Below are 22,556 nucleotides of genomic sequence, written 5' to 3'. Positions count from 1 at the left end.
AATTTATAGACCCCTTTTTCAGGCCTTGGGTCCCTGAAAATGCAGAAATCTTATATCTAAACTTTATCTGGGAAAAATGTGACATTCTTTCTGTAACAAGTTTCTGCTCTCATTTGTTTTGCTTTAAGGATATAGTAAACGGGTATGTTAGAATATTTATCTATCACTGACTCCATGTAGTTTAAGAGCTGCAAAGTGTTTTGCAGCCATTTGCACATTTGTGCCATTGTCACCTATGAAATAATATTTCAAGTGACCCTGTAGAGCAGTAAAGGACACCTTCTGGCTGTCCCATGGCAAGAGCAACAATCCTAGCTCTATAAACCTCCACTATTTCTGGAGGTGTTTAATTAACTTTCATTTCTTTTAAGATTAAAGTTGGTGTGCTGGGAGCCCCCAGGAGTTGGGCTGGGAGTCAGAAGAACTCACGGAGACTATGAGATTTTTGCTCCTGGCCTCAGTATTCTCATCTGTAAAATGAGGAGACTGGAACATCTCTAAGACTCTGCCCGTCTCCAACATCTTCTACTCCTAGGAAACTATGGATATGGGCTTGACTGCCTGTCATGTTTATTAAATGAGCTATTCAGTGCTTCTTTTCCCTTTTAAATGCAATGTACTGACAATGCATTCTATATTCAGCAAGCAGTACATGAGTGTTCCAAAATGTAATATATTAAATTGACAACCTATTCTTCTCTTGGAGTAACATCTCTGTGCCCCCCAGTACATAATTAGCTTTAATCTATGATAATTGCCTGCTGTTAATAAGACTGAGTATGTCTACTGAATTCTCTTTTTGGCATCCATGGCCTATAATTATACCTAATGTGCAACTAATGATACCTAGTTGCAAGCTTCAAACCCAATAGGTTCCTCATAATTATTCATTCCCTAACAGATCACAAAACTATCAGTCTTCCACTAGTTTTCTCCGTGACCCTGGTCAGATCACTTAACCTTTGTGAGTCTGTTTCCTCTTCTGGAAATTGAATAGGTTTGACTGAAACAGGGGTTTTCAAAATTGTTCAGACTAACAGGGCTGGGAGTTCTTTGGGATTCCTTCCTTGATCTCTAAAATTTTGCAGTTTTTATATGTACCAACTAAACTCAAAAAGGGAAATCAATATATGTATATAGTGTGCAATAGTTTAAAAATCTTCATATACCCAGAGACAAAAAGCGAGTTTTATTATCTTACAGACACTGCCTAAAGAAATACCAAATTTTATATCCACAACTTTGCTGGGAGCATCAAACTATCTAAGAAACAATAAACCTCATAAAATTTCCACCGACTACCAGAAAATGTTCTATGAAATGAAGTAAAGGTAATGCTGCTACTACATCTAATAAAGTGTTCTAGGTGTTTTTAGGAATTAACTATTATTAACAAATTGTCATCAGTTCAAGAGACAAAGGTGTTAACATCAATATCATAAAGGAAAAAACAACAAATTAGCACATAGACCAGCTATGTTCTCACAATCGTTCTCTTCAACTGCTTCACTTGAGGTGGAAAGAAGTAAAGACACCAGCATATTATTTTCTTCAGCTACCTCTCTTTCTTGCTAGGAACAAATAGATATTTATTTCCAGGAATATATCAAAATCATGATGGTTTTTCAAGACCTATATTCAGTTTGCCCACAGAATGACTACAAATTATTTACATCTGTATTGTGTTTTAAGAGGAAAAACAAAACACAACAAAACAAAACAAAACAAAACAAAACAAATTAACATCTTTCTCTTACCCAGTCATGTTTTTGACAGCTTTGGGGCCTACATTAATAAGTTCATCAAGACTTGCTTTACTGCTAAAACAAAATAAAATAAAAGGTCAAATTCAGCTGGAAACCAGCAAATTTTATGACTGACATTTTTTTCTTTTGACACATGTAAATCATACAATGGGATCCTAGATAAAAGTAACAAGTTTACTGAGTTTCTACTTCCCAAAGTTTTTAAAATCCTCAAAACAACCCACTGAGGTAGATATCACCATCTTCCCTTTACAAATAAAGAAACCGAGCTTCCTGGAAGGTAGGGCACTCTTTGGGGGCAGGTAGGAAGAAGTGATTAAGAATGAACCAGTTTTTAAACCATAGCAACTGGACCCCAAACCTCACGCTCCTTCCCACTATCATCCTTTCTCTCTGTCCACAGTAACTGCTTACATCTCCACCATGCTCTTCACCAACATCATCACAGTAATCCTGAGAGGGTGCTTGGACTTATTCTGGTATGCACTTCTTGACTTTTGACCCCATATACAATGAGTCTTAACTTCCCAAGAAGACAGAAATATATTCAATGTCATCCAAAAATATTCTAGTATAAGAATATTATAAGAATAGTATAGGAATGTTATGCCACCAACTTTCTCGAGTCATTTAAAAATCAATCTTTGGGTTTGTGAAAGAGTAGAAAGCCAATATTCTTTGTTTTATCCGGCTTTATGAATTTACAATTAATTTACTGTGAATTTACAGTAATCTAGTTATGCTATTATTGTGTCAAAACAAATTTCTCAAATGGTAATTATGAAGAATTTGCTTCAATACTATAATAAAGTAAATTGAAACAATGAAAAAAGAAGAGCCTATCCAACACCACTACATATCAATAAATCAATTTGTTCTCATTTTTTTTCATGTCCTCTTTCAGAATGCCTTTAGCCAAATGATTAATCTTATTTTTCGGCAGAAATTGGAAACTTGCTCAAAAGTCTCAATAATCTTGGTAAAACCTACCTTGTGTATGCTGAGGGAATGAGTTTGGATCCTAAAAAAATGTTGCAAGTTGCAATAGGTGGTAAAATCAACTAAAATCAATAATAACGTGTACATTTTTTTCAACTTGAATATTAAATTAAATAATTGTTGCCAATTTAAAACTTAATCATTACTTGAATTCTTTTTAGCCCTATGTAAAAGCAGGTGGCTATGAATTCATTTCTTACACAATTATGTACATATGAGAACTTAATTTAGTTTTATTCTTGTTTCTTTCAAGACAACCCCAAATTTAAATTACTCTTGAGCTTTTGACTTTCCACATTATATTTGGTAGCAGAATTAGCATTTAGGATATTTTGGGAGGTTGTAACAAACAAAAGAAGAATATAAACATATAAGATTTATCATTTCCATGTGTTCCCCATTTCCATCCCCTCCAAAAACAACAAAAACGAAAGCAAGCAAGCAAAACAACATAACCTAGGACTTTTAAAAAACAGAGTTACTTCCTGATTTAAGGTATGCAGGTAATACATATAACGTGAATCTGTAACATTGAGGCTACTCTAAGATATTAATTAAATCACTTCAGAATTGCACTTCATGTAGTGCTAAATCAGAACAAGCAAGACTTCAGATTACATAAATTGCTTTTATTCTAAACACTCAAATGAATAATCATAGCTCTAAAGACACATTATTATAACAATGGGCTTTCATACCAACATTAACACCAAAAGCCTAAACAAGAAGTTTAATGTGGTATACCTTATTATTGTACAATATGCTATATACCCTGAAGAGAAAAAAAGGCCAGAAATGTTTGTATCATTTAATTAATCTTTCCAATTAACTCATAAACTAATTTAATCACACACAGGCCCTTTCATGTAAATGATTGCAACGTATTATGTGGACCTATTATACTGAAATAGAATTATGTTGAAATCCCAAGCACAATCGCATACTGATAAGAGACATTATAAGAAATTCTCTATCCTCCATTAAAGCTCACGGCCTGGGAGCCCTGAGCAAGGACCTGAACACCAGGTTTCTAACACAGCTGTTGATTTTTGGTCCCATCACTGGCTGCCTCCATGGTGGGACAATGAGTTTTATTACATTTTTTAAAGTTAAACAGAAAAACACAGAGGTATAGAAGAGTTCCATGAACCTCACCTTTGGTTAGTTCTGTTTGTTTCAGGAGCCACTTTGATGAGACTGTCAAGACTGTGGCCCCTTTAAAACATGGAAGAAGTGATCAGATCAGTGGTTGATTTATATCATGTGGTTGCAAATATTTGTTAAAACTGAGAACCATTTTATATTGTAAAAATATTTTATTGTAAAATATTTATAAATATAGAGTTCATCTCAAAGGATTGGAATTTTCAGTCTTATGAATATGTATATTTGGACATAACTACAGCTGCATAGAAGTAATAAAAAATAATCAGTGGTTTTAGAAAATTCATGATATGCCAGGCACTGTTCAAGTGATTCACAGGATTTATATAATTTAATCAATCATCCAATATAGGAAGTATTATCATCCCATGTTCACAAAGGGAAAAACTGAGACACAGACACAGAAAGATTAAGTGAAAGTGAAGTAATATAACTCAAGAGTCAGATTCCATGATACCAACTTTCCATGATACCATGATTCCATGATACCAACCATTGTACTGGAACTTAGTAATTGAATTAGCATTGGAGTGACGAGACAGCACCTGGTCCAATTTCCTTACTGTGAGGACAAGAAAACTGAAGCCCAAATAGAAGTGACCAACTACATTTCACACGGTTAGTGAGGGCAGAGCCAGACCTAGATCCAAATCTATAGTCTCCCATTTAGTTCTATTTCACCTCTTCTATGCCATCCTCTGCTTAAGAAAAATATACAAATTGGGACGCCTGGGTAGCTAAGTCAGTTAAGCATCCAACTCTTGATTTCGGCTCAGTTCATGATCTCACAGTGGGTCGTGAGATTGAGCCCCACGTCAGGCTCTGCGCTGGCAGCTTGGAACCTGCTTGGAATGCTCTCTTTCCCTCTCTCTCTGCCCCTCCCCCACTCATGTGCGCGTGCGCACACACACACATGTTCTCTCTCTCAAAATAAATAAACTTTAAAAAAAAGAAAAGAAAAATAAAACAATAAAGTGTCTTGTCCATTCTTGGAAATCAACTGTGCATCTAACTAATCAAAGTTACCTCGATTATATTAAAACTTAACCATTTTAACATTAAAAGTTAACCATTTTATTATTTTTTTTAATATATGAAATTTATTGTCAAATTGGTTTCCATAAAACACCCAGTGCTCATCCCAAAAGATGCCCTCTTCAATGCCCATCACCTACCCTTCCCTCCCTCCCACCCCCACCCCCCATCAACCCTCAGTTTGTTTTCAGTTTTTAAGAGTCTTTCATGCTTTGGCTCTCTCCCACTCTAACCTCATTTTTTTTTCCTTCCCCTCCCCCATGGGTTTCTGTTAAGTTTCTCAGGATCCACATAAGAGTGAAAACATATGGTATCTGTCTGTCTCTGTATGGATTATTTCACTTAGCATCACACCCTCCAGTTCCATCCACGTTGCTACAAAGGGCCATATTTCATTCTTTCTCATTGCCACGTAGTACTCCATTGTGTATATAAACCACAATGTCTTTATCCATTCATCAGTTGATGGACATTTAGGCTTTTTCCAAAATTTGGCTATTCTTGAGAGTGATAAACATTGGGGTACAAGTGCTCCTATGCATCAGTACTCCTGTATCCCTTGGGTAAATTCCTAGCAGTGCTATTGCTGGGTCATAGGGTAGGTCTATTTTTAATTTTTTGAGGAACCTCCACACTGCTTTCCAGAGTGGCTGCACCAGTTTGCATTCCCACCAACAGTGCAAGAGGGTTCCCATTTCTCCACATCCTCGCCTGCATCTATAGTCTCCTGATTTGCTCATTTTGGCCACTCTGACTGGCGTGAGGTGATATCTCAGTGTAGTTTTGATTTGTATTTCCCTGATGAGGAGCGACGTTGAGCATCTTTTCATGTGCCTGTTGGCCATCCGGATGTCTTCTTTAGAGAAGTGTCTATTCATGTTTTCTGCCCATTTCTTCACTGGATTATTTGTTTTACGGGTGTGGAGTTTGGTGAGCTCTTTATAGATTTTGGATACTAGTCCTTTGTCCAATATGTCATTTAAAGATATCTTTTCCCATTCTGTTGGTTGCCTTTTAGTTTTGTTGATTGTTTCCTTTGCTGCGCAGAAGCTTTTTATCTTCATGAGGTCCCAATAGTTCATTTTTGCTTTTAATTCCCTTGCCTTTGGGGATGTGTCAAGTAAGAAATTGCTGCAGCTGAGGTCAGAGAGGTCGTTTCCTGCTTTCTCCTCTAGGGTTTTGATGGTTTCCTGTCTCACATTCAGGTCCTTTATCCATTTTGAGTTTATTTTTGTGAATGGTGTAAGAAAGTGGTCTAGTTTCATTCTTCTGCATATTGCTGTCCAGTTCTCCCAGCACCATTTGTTAAAGAGACTTTTTTCCATTGGATATTCTTTCCTGCTTTGTCAAAGATGAGTTGCCCATACTTTTGTGGGTCTAGTTCTGGGGTTTCTATTCTATTCCATTGGTCTATGTGTCTGTTTTTGTGCCAATACCATGCTGTCTTGATGATTACAGCTTTGTAGTAGAGGCTAAAGTCTGGGATTTTGATGCCTCCTGCTTTGGTCTTCTTCAAAATTACTTTGGCTATTCGGGGTCTTTTGTGGTTCCATATGAATTTTAAGATTGCTTGTTCTAGCTTCAAGAAGAATGCTGGTGCAATTTTGATTGGGATTGCATTGAATGTGTAGATAGCTTTGGGTAGTATTGACATTTTAACAATATTTATTCTTCCAACCCATGAGCACGGAATGTTTTTCCATTTCTTTATATCTTCTTCAGTTTCCTTCATAAGCTTCCTATAGTTTTCAGCATACAGATCTTTTACATCTTTGGTTAGATTTATTCCTAGGTATTTTATGCTTCTTGGTGCAATTGTGAATGAGATCAGTTTCTTTATTTGTCTTTCTGTTGCTTCATTATTAGTGTATAAGAATGCAACTCATTTCTGTACATTAATTTTTTATCCTGCGACTTTGCTGAATTCATGTATCAGTTCTAGCAGACTTTTGGTGGAGTCTATCAGGTTTTCCATGTATAATATGATGGTATCTGCAAAAAGTGAAAGCTTGACTTCATCTTTGCCAATTTTGATGCCTTTGATTTCCTTTTGTTGTCTGATTGCTGATGCTAGCACTTCCAACACTATGTTAAACAACAGCGGTGAGAGTGGACATCCCCGTCGTATTCCTGATCTCAGGGGGAAAGCTCTCAGTTTTTCCCCATTGAGGATGATATTAGCTGTGGGCTTTTCATAAATGGCTTTTATGATGTTTAAGTATGTTCCTTCTATCCCGACTTTCTCGAGGGTTTTTATTAAGAAAGGATGCTGAATTTTGTCAAATGCTTTTTCTGCATCGATTGACAGGATCATATGGTTCTTATCTTTTCTTTTATTAATGTGATGTATCATGTTGATTGATTTGCGAATGTTGAATGAGCCCTGCAGCCCATGAATGAATCCCACTTGATCATGGTGAATAATTCTTTTTATATATGCTGTTGAATTCGATTTGCTAGTATATTGTTGAGAATTTTGGCATCCATATTCATCAGGGATATTGGCCTGTAGTTCTCTTTTTTTACTGGGTCTCTGTCTGGTTTGGGAGTCAAAGTAATGCTGGCTTCATAGAATGAGTCTGGAAGTTTTCCTTCCCTTTCTATTTTTTGGAATAGCTTGAGAAGGATAGGTATTATCTCCGCTTTAAATGGCCGGTAGAATTCCCCAGGGAAGCCACCTGGTCCTGGACTCTTATTTGTTGGGAAATTTTTGATAACTGATTCAATTTCTTTGCTGGTTATGGGTCTGTTCAAGCTTTCTATTTCCTCCTGTTTAAGTTTTGGAAGTGTGTGGGTGTTTGGGAATTTGTCCATTTCTTCCAGGTTGTCCAGTTTGTTGGCATATAATTTTTCATAGTATTCCCTGATCATTGCTTGTATTTCTGAGGGATTGGTTGTAATAATTCCATTTTCATTCATGATTTTATCTATTTGGGTCATCTCCCTTTTCTTTTTGAGAAGCCTGGCTAGAGGTTTATCAATTTTGTTTATTTTTTCAAAAAAAAACAACTCTTGGTTTCATTGATCTGCTCTACAGTTTTTTTTTTTTTAGATTCTATATTGTTTATTTCTGCTCTGATCTTTATTATTTCTCTTCTTCTGCTGGGTTTAGGGTGTCTTTGCTGCTCTGCTTCTATTTCCTTTAGGTGTGCTGTTAGATTTTGTATTTGGGATTTTTCTTGTTTCTGGCGATAGGCCTGGATTGCAATGTATTTTCCTCTCAGGACTGCCTTCGCTGCATCCCAAAGCGTTTGGATTGTTGTATTTTCATTTTCATTTGTTTCCATATATTTTTAAATTTCTTCTCTAATTGCCTGGTTGACCCACTCATTCTTTAGTAGGGTGTTTTTTAACCTCCATGCTTTTGGAGGTTTTCCAGACTTTTTCCTGTGGTTGATTTCAAGCTTCATAGCATTGTGGTCTGAAAGTATGCATGGTATGATCTCAATTCTTGTATACTTATGAAGGGCTGTTTTGTGACCCAGTATGTGATCTATCTTGGAGAATGTTCCATGTGCACTCGAGAAGAAAGTATCTTCTGTTGCTTTGGGATGCAGAGTTCTAAATATATCTGTCAAGTCCATCTGATCCAATGTATCATTCAGGGCCCTTGTTTCTTTATTGACCATGTGTCTAGATGATCTTTCCATTGTTGTAAGTGGGGTATTAAAGTTCCTTGCAATTACCACATTCTTGTCAATAAGGTTGCTTATGTTTGTGAGTAATTGTTTTATATATTTAGGGACTCCCGTATTCGGCACGTAGACATTTATTTAGTTCTTGATGGATAGACCCTGTAATTATTATATAATGTCCTTCTTTATCTCTTGTTACAGCCTTTAATTTAAAGTCTAGTTTGTCTGATATAAGTATGGCTACTCCAGCTCTCCTTTGACTTCCAGTAGCATGATAAATAGTTCTCCATCCCCTCATTTTCAATCTGAAGGTGCCCTCAGGTCTAAAATGAGTCTCTTGTAGACAGCAAATAGATGGGTCTTGTTTTTTTTTATCCATTCTGATACCCTATGTCTTTTGGTTGGTGCATTTAGTCCATTTACATTCAGTGTTATTATAGAAAGATATGGGTTTAGAGTCATTGTGATGTCTGTAGGTTTCATGCTTGTAGCGATGTCTCTGGTACTTTGTCTCACAGAATCCCCCTTAGGATCTCTCGTAGGGCTGGTTTAGTGGTGACAGATTCCTTCAGTTTTTGTTTGTTTGGGAAGACCTTTATCTCTCCTTCTATTCTAAATGACAGATTTGCTGGATAAAGGATTCTCGGCTGCATATTTTTTTCTGTTCAACACATTGAAGATTTCCTGCCATTCCTTTCTGGCCTGCCAAGTTTCAGTAGAGAGATCCGTCACGAGTCTTATCGGTCTCCCTTTATATGTTAGAGCACGTTTATCCCTAGCTGCTTTCAGAATTTTCTCTTTATCCTTGTATTTTGCCAGTTTCACTATGGTATGTCGTGCAGAAGATCGATTCAAGTTACGTCTGAAGGGAGTTCTCTGTGCCTCTTGGATTTCAATGCCTTTTTCCTTCCCCAGTTCAGGGAAGTTCTCAGCTATTATTTCTTCAAGTACACCTTCAGCACCTTTCCCTCTCTCTTCCTCCTCTGGAATACCAATTTTGCGTAGATTATTTCTCTTTAGTGCATCACTTAGTTCTCTAATTTTCCCCTCATACTCCTGGATTTTTTATCTCTCTTTTTCTCAGCTTCTTCTTTTTCCATAATTTTATCTTCTAGTTTACCTATTCTCTAGTTAACCATTTTAGACATGAGGTCAGGGAGGTCACATTCTTTTTTTTTTTTTTAATTTTTTTTAATGTTTATTTATTTTTGAGACAGAGAGAGACAGAGCATGAACGGGGGGAGGGTCAGAGAGAGAGGGAGACACAGAATTCCAGAATCTGAAGCAGGCTCCAGGCTCTGAGCTGTCAGCACAGAGCCCGACGCGAGGCTCGAACTCACGGACCATAAGATCATGACCTGAGCCAAAGTTGGACGCTTAACCGACTGAGCCACCCAGGCGCCCTGGGAGGTCACATTCTTAAACTATCATTGACCTCAGTGTCAGTCTCTTAAAATATTAATTTAATTATCTTTTCAAGCATTGATATGTGTGAAACCAAAAAAAAAAAAAAGCATATTAAAACTTACCCTTGCATACTTTGTCCTGTTCTCGGAACCACTTTGATGAGGTTATCAAGATCTTTGGAACTTAAACAAAAATAATGATAAGTAAAAATGGAATTAAATCAACTAAGTATTTATTTAAAAGATATATGTACTCAAGATGAATTTTTCTATTAAGTTTTAAGAGAAATCAATACCAGTCTATGTCCTTAATTTTAAAAAGTACAATTTTGACTTCTATATAGATCATTGATATACTGGCTCAGAATCTTATTTACCCCCAAAATAAAACCATAATATCAGGGCAATATTGAGTTTTTAAAAAATCAATCAGGAACAATATAATGATTTGCAAAAACTTTCACACACCTCCTAAGTATTTAATCCAACACTGTAGCTGTTACTTAACTATGTTTTGGTAATAATTTCCATTTTTGGTGCTTTCTTGCTTTAAAGGGATTTTATATCCATTATGTCATTTGATCCTTCAACAATCAAATGACAAAGGTAGAACAGACATGACCCTCCTTTTATGACTAAAGAAGCCTTAGCTCAGAGTGTTCAAGGGACTTGCTCAAAGGCACCCAGCTGGGAAGTAATGGATTTCAGACTTGCTGATTCCAATGCAAAGATTTTTCCACATAGCTTCTCTGATGAGGGCCACAAATTGATGCAGTCAGGGAAGGAAGAAAGATAAGACATAATCTTCACCCTGCATTACTTCTGTTTACTTCAGGGGTCACGTTGATGAGATTGTCAAGGCTCTGGCCCCTTTAAAACATTGAAGAAATGGTGAGGTTAGTGATAGATTAACACCAAATGATGAAAACTATTTATTAAAACTCAGAAACTTTATTAACATTTACTGAGATCATGCCAAAGAATGGAATAATGTTAAAGTTGACTATGTAGGTATTTATACATCTCTGAGATTCAGTGAGACAATATTTTAATCTTGGCGACTTTAGGCCAATCACAAATACTGCACTGGAACTCTGTCTCTATTGTGATCTGTTTAATGTCATGCTCCTAACCTTTGCCAGGTGCGCTAAACATTTTCTAATAGTCTATATATGCATCTCATGGAACATTCCAGAAGGCACATCCTCTTAATATCAACTTCCAATATGCTATGGGAATTTAAAATTAACCTTGAAGAATCCATATTTTGAAAAATTGACATTTATTAGTAGGTTTTCTATTCACAAGACTGGATGAAGATTAATATACCAGTTTGTTAAAGTCCGTGATATAGAACCTGGTATCTATCTGGCATTTATAACTATGTGTTAAAACTACAAATTTTGAGTAGTTGTATTGGCAACAAACAATAGGAAGATTAAAATCTATAGAGTTCTGAAATGTAAGATATATTTACTATAATAAAAAACCCCATGTAGTCATTAAAAACGTGTCAGTATTTTGTTGTTATCTTTTAACATTCTGTTTCTAATCTTAATGGAATTTTGCTTTTCTTATTGTTTCTGTTTTCCACATACGCAGCACAAGCCAATAGCCCTGTGACCTACAGAGGATGTCACATGGGTAAAGGACATCCGCAGAAGGTGCTTTTTAAAAATGTTTATTTATTTATTTCAAGAGAGAGAGAGAGAAAGAGGGAATATGCACAGGAAGGGTAGAGAGAGGGAGAGAATCCCAAGCAGGGTCCATGCTGTCAGCGCAGAGCCCAATGTGGGGCTCAATCCTACGAACTGTGAGATCATGACTTGAGTCAAAATCAAGAGTTGGGAGTTTAACAAACTGAGCCACCCAGGCTCCTCTAAAGAAGGTACTTTTATACCCTGTTTCTCCATGCTCTGTGGCCCTACTAAGATTGTATCACAAAGTCTTTGAGGTTACATCTAAACAACATCACAGATACAGGTATTTTGAAGCAACTAGATGTTGACTTAAGATTTTACTTTTATCCAGATATCTGAGAATGTATATACCCAGGCTAAAAGCAGCAACAAAAAAAATGTGTGGACTTTTTTTCATGCAAAATGAAACAACCTGAAAGAACCAACTATTCTACCCTAGAACACCCCCTTTTTGATGTGTTGTTTTTTTTTTTACCTCTTGTTGATTTTTGCCTAAATGAAGTATGTGAGATTTAAATTCCAGAGTCAGAGAAAAAATATTCCAGGATTCTATTTTCACATTTGAGTACTCAAAGAAATAACACAACAGTAAGCATTACAACCGCTCCCTTGTAATACTTGTGTTGATTTTGGAGATAGCTTTGATTATATTGCCAAGAACTTGATCTCTTTAAACATATTAAATAAAACATATATCAATGAGGGCTTATTTAAATCTCAAAGTAAATAAAATCAATAAAGAAGAGTGTTCTAATTAATGCAGTAATTTAAAATAATATTTGGAGCTAAACTGTGAATCAATGCCCCATAGTGTACGCATCCTCAGTATTTATTCATCCCCTCAATCCACAAATAGTTATGGACACCTGTGAATAATACAGACATAGGCTTAGCCCTCATGAAGCTTCCATTCTAACTCAGGAGGAGGCAGGCAATATACAATCAAACATATAAATGAATGTCACAATTCTAAATAACAATACATGCTCTGAAGAAAATTAGAGAGTGCCTGGTGCCTGTGTTCTGGCACAGAACACAACTGGGGTTGGAGGAGGGGGTGGTGACAATTACAATTGGTGGTCAGAAATGACTTCTTTGAGAAAGTGACAATATGAGGGTAGAGCAGTCCCAAAATGGGAATAGCATATGCAGAATTCTTAAAGCGGGAATGAGCCAGGAATACAAAAAAGATCAGTTTGGCTGGACTTTATTGAACAAGTGAAAGACAATTGCTAAGGGTTCGAATTGTATTCTACCTGAAATGGACAAATATTGTACTTTTTTAAATAAGAGAGGGAGCAGGATTTGGCTTTACTTTTAACAGATATACAGTGGTGCCTGGGTGGTTCAGTCAGCTAAGTGTCCAACTTTGGCTCAGGTCATGATCTCGTGGTTCATGAGTTCGAACCCCGTGTCTGGCTCTGTGCTGACAGCTCAGAGCCTGGAGCCTGCTTTGGGATTCTCTGTCTCCCTCTCTCTCTGTCCCTCCCCTGCTTGAGCACTCTCTCTTTCTCTCTCTCTTTCTCTCTCTCTCTCTCTCTCTCTCAAAAACAAATAAACAAAAAAAAGTTAGGGGCGCCTTGGTGGCTAAGTCAGTTGAGCATCTGACTTCAGTTCAGGTCATGATCTCACGGTTCATGAGTTTGAGCTCTGCATCAGGCTTTGTGCTGACAGCTCAGAGCCTGGAGCCTGTTTCAGATTCTGTGTCTCCCTCTCTCTCTGCCCCTCCCCCACTCACACTCTGTCTCTGTCTCTCAAAAATAAATAAACATTAAAAGATTTTTTTACATTAAGAAAATAAAAGATCTACAGAACTTAATTATGCGTAGTAAAAGAAAAAGACAACTACTGTCCCTAAAAGCTCTCAGCAAGCACAAACACACACTGTGCATACTCCCAAGCATTGGACATGGGTGCACACACATACACATCCATGTACATATGTACTCATATACATACAAAAGCATAGATATACAGGTATCCATGTATACACAGCATGCGTGCATTGTTATGCAATCACACACAGCTGCGTTTGCAAAAACATGCACATACTCATATGCATGTGGACTGGTGTACATACAAAGGTGCAATTGTACATATATGCACATTCATGCAAACACAAGCACACACACATAAAACATTTATTTGCCTGTAGACACATATAGGCATGCACATAGTCACACACCAACATATGAAAAACAAGAGGTGACTATTTGAAATACTCTTTTAAATAAAAATTAGCATGGAAGTCATGGATTTTTCTTAGAAAATCAAAGTAAATTAAATATTTGAACAGTATCTGAATCATTAAGAAAACATAATTCACCTGATTTTTTATCTTTGCTCACAATTTCTTGCAGCTACTATGGGCCAGGCAGGATAATGTTATGATCCCTATTTTGTGGATGAGTAAACTGAAGCATGAGAACTAGCAAATGACCAAGCCAGAATTTGAACCCAGGTCTTTAGGATTCCCTGCTCACATTCATTACCTTGAGTTACCTCCCTGAACCCCCATGTAGCCAAAGAAATCAATGCTTTCTTCTCAGTCTACTGGGTGCAAATACAAGTCTCGAACTCCCTGGGTTGCTGGACCATGTCATGTTGCTGAGAATAGCACACCAGCTTTTCAACTAGCTAAGTCCTTGCACTGCTAACTGGGCCTGCAGACATCAGTGACACATTTTAGAATCAACTAATAATATCATGTACTGAGTTAACTGAATGGAAAGAAGTTCAAAGGAAACCACATGGAATTATTTGGTGCACTGGTTTCAGCAACGTACCAACAAGCTCAGTTTCAAATATATTCCATCTGCTTTTTAAAAAATAAAAAGCAGGAGAATATAAGCTTTCCAGATTTACTTGAAAGTTAATGGGTAGGAAAACTCTTTTTTAAGTTTATTTATTTATATTTAGAGAGAGTGTGTGAGAGGGGGAGGGACAGGGAGAGAGAAGGAGAGAGAGCCCAACTCAGAGCTCAAACTCATGGAACTGTGAGATCATGACCTGAGCTGAAATAACCCACACAGCCTTAGGAGAACAAAGTACACTTTGTTAAGCTCTTCATTTTTATACACTACACTACATAGATATATACATGCTACACACAAAAACACTATATATGTGCACACATTGTTTGCACATAAACACATCTACCTATATCCACACATACCACATACATATATTTACATGTAGTTATACTATATACACACACACATTTTGATGGTTAATTTCATATGTTAAGTTGGCTGGGCCACAGAAAGCCTACATATTGGATCAAACATTATTCTGGGTATGTCTGTGAGGGTGTTCGGGGATGAGATAAACATTTGAATCTGTAGACTGAGTAAAGCAAATGGTCCTCCCTAACATAGGGGCCATGACTCAATCAGTTGAGGATTAGAATGGAACAGAAAGACTGAGTTAGAATGGAGTTTTTCTGCCTGACTGACTGGCCTCAGACATCTCTTGGCATTGGAAGCTAAACCATCAGCTCTCCTGATTCTTAGGCATTTGGGTTTGGACTGGAACTATAAATCACTGGCTCTTCTAGGTATCCAGATTGCCAACTACAGAGCTTGGGACTTTTCAGCTTCCATAAGAGCATGAGCCAATTCCTTATCCTATTGCTTTTGTTTCTCTGGAGAACCCCCTTGAGTACACAGAAATACTCTTATACCCACACAATTATACATACACACTACTTATATACACACAAATACATTTATACACACACATGCAGTACTTACACATACACACACATACACACTTAAACACACACACACATACACACACACAGAAAGGAATCATTTAACTCAATAAAGTCAAATTCCCATTTAATTTTGCAAAATCTGCCAGATAGTAAACTTTACCCATAAATTAAATGCAAAAGATCACTTCTGACTATCACTTGTATAAAACTGCTTAATATGATTTGTTTGGGGAAAAAGAGAGCTTGGTTTGAATTTCAATGCAGTCTCCTGACAAGCAGTCAGGATTCCGATGTGCTTATAAATGCCAAAGGAAGGGGAGGAAGTTTTACATGTCTTACCTCTTGATATTTTTATTTGTTTCAGGATTTGCTTTAATAAATCCATTGAAGTCTTGTTTTCTTTGAACAAAGAAATGAATTTTAATGCATGTTATTAAGTAAAACACTAGTCAAGTGAACAATGATTGGAGAAGTCATATAAGTCAGATAAAGTCCTAGACTGGATCAAGACAGGATATAGATTTCTACTTAACAAATCAGATATAATTGCTTATTCTGGTTTTAAATAATGAGAACAATATCAATAATAATATTTTAAAAGTTATAAGGAGAAGAATATATGTCTTCCTATAAACTGAACCATTTCCCCAATGCAAGCCTTTTAAAATATAATTAGGTTATGAGGAGTTACAAAGAGGAAAAAAAAAAAACAACACGTCACATGGTAGGAAAATGAATGAATCATTTCTCAGGGGTACACATGTGACCCTCATGGAAGAGCATTGACATTGAACGATATCAAAAGGGGATGACTTGAACCCAAAAGGATGACACTGCACGGGGATGGCAGAGGATGGCAGAGGTGACGGGACTCAGTGCTGCTGCCATGTTGACAGAGCCCTGAAGAGGGGAAACCGTGGTGGAATTTCCAGTGGATACACCTGCCAGTCCCTCCCCTGGGTTGCCTTCAGAGACCATATCATCCTTAGAGAAGTTGATTTACAAGGGTTTTAGTCAAGCCTCCACTTTGGCTTTGCTATTTTGGAGATCTACCTTGAAAACGTTGTTAAGACTATGCTTCCTTTGGATACAAAGAAACAATTCAGTAATGCATCCATAAACCAAATCAAAGCCCTAAAATCTGGGATAAAGGGCAACTTAGTATCAAAAATTAGGACGGTTCTTCAAAAATTAAGTAATTTTATTAGGAACAAGAAGGGAAGGTCATGGGGCCCACTGCTACTGTCTCACTCCATGCTAATAAAATATGGTTATGAAGCTAAAATGCAAAATAATTTTATCATAAGATTGTCACTTACAGAAATCAAACTTAAAGACACTAATAATTCTTACCCAGTGGCATTTTCCCTTCCTTTGGGATTCACTTTGATAACATTATCCAGGTCTTTACCTCTTTTAAAAAAAACATTTAGATCAGTTTCCAAGAATTCCCACAGTATTGCATATAACTAAGTATTCCATATTATTGGATGATTAATTGAAAACTTTTGGAGAAAATTATTATACAAGTATTAAATTCATTTTATTATGAAAATTGCCTATCAATAATATAGTTAAGTTAATCTCTGGGATTTTATATTGACCAAATGTAAATTTAGATAGAATCCATTGCAGACCCTCCAAAGTGAAAATCAGGGTGGTAGGGATCAGACACAGAAGACAGAGGGAAAACTCAAATATGTGACCCCTTCAGTGTCACTGAGAAGATCACACAGCGAAATTTGGGGGAAATCAACCAAGATTCAGAAATCAAAACAGGTCTCATCCTCTCCTAGTCTTATCTGTCCTGGCATTCACTTGGATAATCATTTGGAGATCTTGATAACATTATCAAGAATATATGTCTTCCTATAGACATATATATATGTCTCTGGGGGGAAGAAAAACACATGAAAATTTTGTGTCACTTAGGTTATGTTCAATTTTCTCTGATATCTGTATAAATGAGTGTCCCGGAAAGCGTATCAGATATTTCCAGGCCAAATGACCTAAAAAACTTGGATGTAATTATCCTTAGCTGATCTTTATTAACTCCCACAGCAGCACTTAGTTTAAATCAGTTTAGAAAAGCTTCCTAGCATACCTCTCACTTTGCAATTTTGTCCTTTATATTTCTTAATTTAAATACAAAACTTGGCTCATGTTTTAACTGTTTAAGAAAGTATAGAATAAGAGATTATGTAGCACATTTCCTGTACTTAGTTCAGTATAACTCAAACATGTGGTCCTATGGAAACAGATTCGTCATATTCCTTTGCTTACTCTCTAATTGGCTTAAAGTACAACACTTCATCTGTGACGGAGGAAAGCATAACACTCCCACTTCAAATGACCTATGAAAAGCTAACTTGAAAAAAGAGAGCCCCAGCAAAGTAGGACCTGCACTTACCCTTTCTCATTTTTTTCAGTCCTCTGATTAACTTTAATAAGACTTCCAAGGCCTTGGTTTCTTCATAACATTGGAGCAGGGAGGAAGGCAGAGCAACAGAGAGGAGAGAGAGGAATTCAGTCTCTTATGGCAACAGAAGATTTCTCACAATAGGAGTAAGATGTTATCAGTACCTAAAGCCTCAGAAGTCTTTAGAACTGTTTAATGCAAGTGGCTCTTCTCATGCAAAATGCTGAAGAGATATGGTAACTTTTCTAATAGTAAGGTCCCAGTCATTACTCAGTTATGATTAAATCATTCTAACAGGGAATAATTTTTAATAAAACAATAAACATTCCTGCCATTTAGAACTGAGTTGTTGTGTTGATCATTTATGCAATGTTACAATTTTCAGGTTACTTTTATTACTATATATCATAGCCCCAGCGCCCAGTTTCAGTATAAGGAAGAGATCTGGATTCAAAGCCTAGTTCTGATTTTAACAAGATTGCAACCCTGTTATTTCACTTTTCTGCACCAAGTTCCCTCACTATAAGTAAAGGAATTAGACTATGCTATCTGCAGGTATTTTTTTTACTCTAATATTTTATTCTTCATATTCTCAAAAGACCTAATGGTCAAAGAGCCTGACCTGTGGGTTGAAGCCAAGTGATTGCAAGCTCTTTATTTTTTTTAACTTCTTTTGCAAGCTCTTTATTTTTTATTTTTAAAGTAAACTAAATGTTTTTAATTGAAATAGAGTTGACACACAATGTTTACAATAGTTGCAGGTGTACAACATAGTGATTTGACAACTCTATACATGATACAATGCTCACCACAAGTGTAGCTGCCATCCGACATTATACAATGCTATTACCATACCATTGACCATATTCCCTACACCATACCTTTCATCCTCATGACTTACTCATTCCATAACTGGAAGCCTGTATCTCCCACTCTCCTTCACCTATTTTGTCCATCCCCCCACTACCCTACCCTCTGGCAACCATCAGTTCATGTATTTATGTATTTATGTATTCTCTGTATTTATGTGCCTATTTCTGCTTTTTCTTTGTTTGTTTTTTAGGTTTCACATATAAGTAAAATAATATGGTATTTATTTTTCTCTGTCTGACTTATTTTACTTAGCATAACTCCCTCTAGGTCCATCCACGTTGTCTCAAATGGCAAGATCTCATTTGTTTTTATGGCTAAGTAATATTCCAGTGTGTGTGTGTGTGTGTGTGTGTGTGTGTGTACACTACATTTTCTTTACCATTAAATAATTTTAAAAGCAAAAGTTCCCTTCAGGTCTCAGTTTGTGCTTTCTTTTTCCTTTGAGGGGTGACTGGTGGGAAGCTAACTTTAATATATTTGTTGATATATTGCTTTCTTTAAACATGAAAATCATTCAAATCAGGGGTGGAAATGAGACAGTCAACATTTTAAATCTAAACCCTTTGGGAGCCCTGGGTGGCTCAGTCTGTTAAGCATCCGACTTCTGCTCAGGTCATGATCTCACAGTTTATGGGTTCGAGTCCTGCATTGGGCTCTGTGCTGACAACTCAGAGCTTGGAGCCTGTTTCAGATTCTGTTCCCCTCTCTATCTGCCCCTCCCTGCTCGCTCTCTCTCTCTCTCTCTCTCTCGAAAATAAATAAACACTAAACAAAATTAAGAAACAAAAAAGAGAAATAAATAAATAAATAAATAAATCTAAACCCTTTGAAGATTTAGACATGTCATTTTTAGTAAAAAGTTCCCAGGTCTCATGTACCCTTGGAAAAGTAGAAATAACTCTATGATGTCTCCAGTGCTTTATATAAATTGACTACAAACAATAATAAACCTTTTCCATGCAAATCGCTTAAAGCTATTAAGGGATATCAAAGTTAATTCCTCTAAATCCCCCCAATTGTCCAGGTGTTTTCCTTTGCTATTTTCATCTGTCTCTGATTTCACCGTGATAAGACTATTGACATTTTAGTTTCTTTCAGTGTAAGAAAGAAGGCAGGGAGGAAGGGCGGGAAGAAGGAAAAATAAGGAAGGATGGATTCTCCCGGTCAGTGAGCTCAGTCATTCCTGCATCAAAAAGCCAGTTCCTATTAGTTATCCCACATTATAAATCACATCTCTTTTCTTCTCTTTACCAGCCCAGAAATGATTTACTTGAGATGCTCATCCTAATTTTCTTATTTTCCACCACTTTCATGGACCCTTCCCAATTTCATTTTTTAAATACCGGAAATCACATCTTTTCCTATATAGCTCATATAACCATTCACAGAGAATTGACTGTTTTCCCATTTCATCTGTTCTCCATGTGAAAAAAAAATTACCTGTAATAATACTTGTACAATTACATTATAATAATAGATTGCTAATAAGGATTCTGTATCTGTGAAATTCTTACTGCCAGCCCTTTTCATCACACAGACTTCAAGTGTTCTACATCAGAGAGGCTTCAGCATGTATTTGGCAAGATTGACTTGGAAAGCTAGAATACCATTCTGTGCACAGACTGGCACAGAGAGTTGGCTTTAACAGATAATCGAGACAATAGAAATAATTATCATGTTAGGAAGGTAAATCTAAGAACTAACCAAGTACAAGGTAAACATCCAGTCTGGGGGAAAGACAGTAAAGATCTCATAAATTCTTACCTTTCATCATTCTTGACTATTGCGGGATTTTCTTTAATAAAACTGTCAGGAGTTCGGTTTCTTTTCACATAAAAAATAGTATCATAATGTAAGTCAATTTTCTAGTACATCAGTATCAGTGTAGAACTATAAATTAACCTCTTAAATGCTATCAGTGCAGTTACTAATCATTCCCTAACCCTTTTTATAATATAAAATAAGTAAAAGCAGGACTCTTGATCTTGAGATATTTATAAATATATCCATGATATACATATGAAGTGACTCAACCAAGATTCCAACTGAAAAGTGCCTTAGAACATCATAAAGACTTCAGTGATGAGAGGCTGTGCTCCCAGCATCAAAACATCTTATAGTAAATATGTTTATTTCATAAGCCAGTCCACTAGTTGTAACAGCCAGCTAGAGTTTTTTTTTCATTTTTAGATACAAAAGGGAACTTGGAGATCATCTAGGTCATGCCCTTCATCTTGGGAGGAGGACACAGTGGTTCCAGAGGTTAAGTGACTTGCCCAGGGTCATCCAGACGGATGTTGGTGGCAGAGCCACCACCAAGATATCCACCTGTCTCCTCACCCCCATCCAGGGAGGGCCTGTTCCACCAGCCTGCCTTGTCTTGGGCCAGAGGCTGAACCCAGGATGGTATATAGTCTAGGACTCAATCAAAGAGGCCTGTAAGAGTCTCAGTCAAATCTTACCCTTTGTCATCTTTGTCTGTTCGGGCACTCGTAAAAATGAGATTTTCAAGGCTCTTGGCTCTGTAAACACAAAGAAACTCAAATAAAAAAGACTACATATTGAAATAAAATTTTGTGGTATCTTAAAAGGTCGGATACCATAAACATTCTTCACGAATTGCTCATTTACTCTTATTGAATGGAAGAGCAGAAATCCTTCTGGGCAATTATGTCTGAGCTTAATGTACAACACAGAGAGCACTACCCCATCTGCTAGTACATTTCCATGCCAGAGGATACAACTCCCTTCCAGCTAATGTCTGAAAGAACACAGCAAGGAATCTGGGAGACCATATTTTCAGGTTAGGGACAGCTGCACTTACCTTTTCTCTGTTTGATCTGCCTTAGGATTTGCTCTGAAGAGACCGTCAAGACCTTGATTTCTTTAAATGTATTAATAAAAAACCTTGTCAGTGATAATAATACATACTTAACTCTAAAGAAATATAGACCAGTTTATATTCCTATATAGAGGTCAGTTATAGACAGGAAATAGTAGCTGGTTGCAAACGATGAGACACAATTCTTGAAATTGGTTTATTCCAAATAGGTATTTTCAAAGACTCAAAATTTAAATTGCAGTGGACCTTAGGGAAAAATAAGATAGAAGATACAAACTGGGGATCCACACATAGTAGATCCATGACATGTTGTTTGGATTCAGAGCATTTTGTTAAAAAAAAATTTTTTTTAATGTTTATTTATTTTTGAAGGAGAGAGAGACAGTGTGAGTGGGGGAGGGGAAGAGAGAGAGGAAGACACAGAATCCGAAGCAGGCTCCAGGCTCTGAGCTGTCAGCACAGCGAGATCATGACCTGAGCCGAAGTCGGACGCTCAACCAACTGAGCCACCCAGGCGCCCCAAGAGCGTTTTGTTTTTAATGTGAGCCAATGTTTACAAAGATGGCCATGACACATCGAAACCTGGATTTTCAAAATATCCTGAGAATGGTCTGCAACACTGGGCCTGTCAGCAGCTGAGAAACAGCTGGAGTCCTTGGACAGGGCATTGCCCTATGTTTCATACAGTCAGGTCCCTTCTGCCCTGGGAGGCCATGGAGTCTGTGATCCTTGATCTAATACCCTCTCTTTTTATAAATGAATAAACTGAATAGAAGCAAACTTAAATGAGTTGTTGATAGTCAATCATAAGATCATATTGTCATAACAGGGTATGAAAACCACATCTCTCTGATCAATGAGCTCCTTTGACATTTGCCTAGTTTCTCTTTTTCTCTGATTCCTACCCATTTAGTATGTTGGTGGGCAAAGGAACAGAGAGATAGCAAAAACTACACTCACTTCCAACACAAACCTCAATTATTATAATTTTTAAAGTGAGCA

General features: G+C 36.8%; 1 protein-coding gene across 4 annotated transcripts in view; it reads right to left on the bottom strand.

The window, feature by feature from the left end:
• The window catches only part of SCEL (sciellin), a 169,157-nt gene that overhangs the window by 30,079 nt on the left and 116,522 nt on the right, over positions 1–22,556 (bottom strand). For 3 of the 4 annotated variants that reach the window (XM_049647099.1, XM_049647102.1, XM_049647101.1), the window contains 10 exons: positions 21,537–21,596; positions 21,175–21,234; positions 20,477–20,536; positions 17,831–17,890; positions 16,774–16,833; positions 15,760–15,819; positions 10,816–10,875; positions 10,129–10,188; positions 3,921–3,980; positions 1,758–1,820 (listed from right to left, as the gene is read on the bottom strand). In XM_049647099.1, the coding sequence (XP_049503056.1) occupies positions 1,758–1,820; positions 3,921–3,980; positions 10,129–10,188; positions 10,816–10,875; positions 15,760–15,819; positions 16,774–16,833; positions 17,831–17,890; positions 20,477–20,536; positions 21,175–21,234; positions 21,537–21,596 (603 nt within the window). The remainder of the gene's footprint in view (positions 1–1,757; positions 1,821–3,920; positions 3,981–10,128; positions 10,189–10,815; positions 10,876–15,759; positions 15,820–16,773; positions 16,834–17,830; positions 17,891–20,476; positions 20,537–21,174; positions 21,235–21,536; positions 21,597–22,556) is intronic. The other variant, XM_049647100.1, reaches the window with a different exon arrangement.

This window comes from Panthera uncia, assembly GCF_023721935.1.
Source record: "Panthera uncia isolate 11264 chromosome A1 unlocalized genomic scaffold, Puncia_PCG_1.0 HiC_scaffold_16, whole genome shotgun sequence".
Lineage (NCBI taxonomy): Eukaryota > Metazoa > Chordata > Mammalia > Carnivora > Felidae > Panthera > Panthera uncia.
This window is presented reverse-complemented; position numbering and strand designations above follow the sequence as displayed.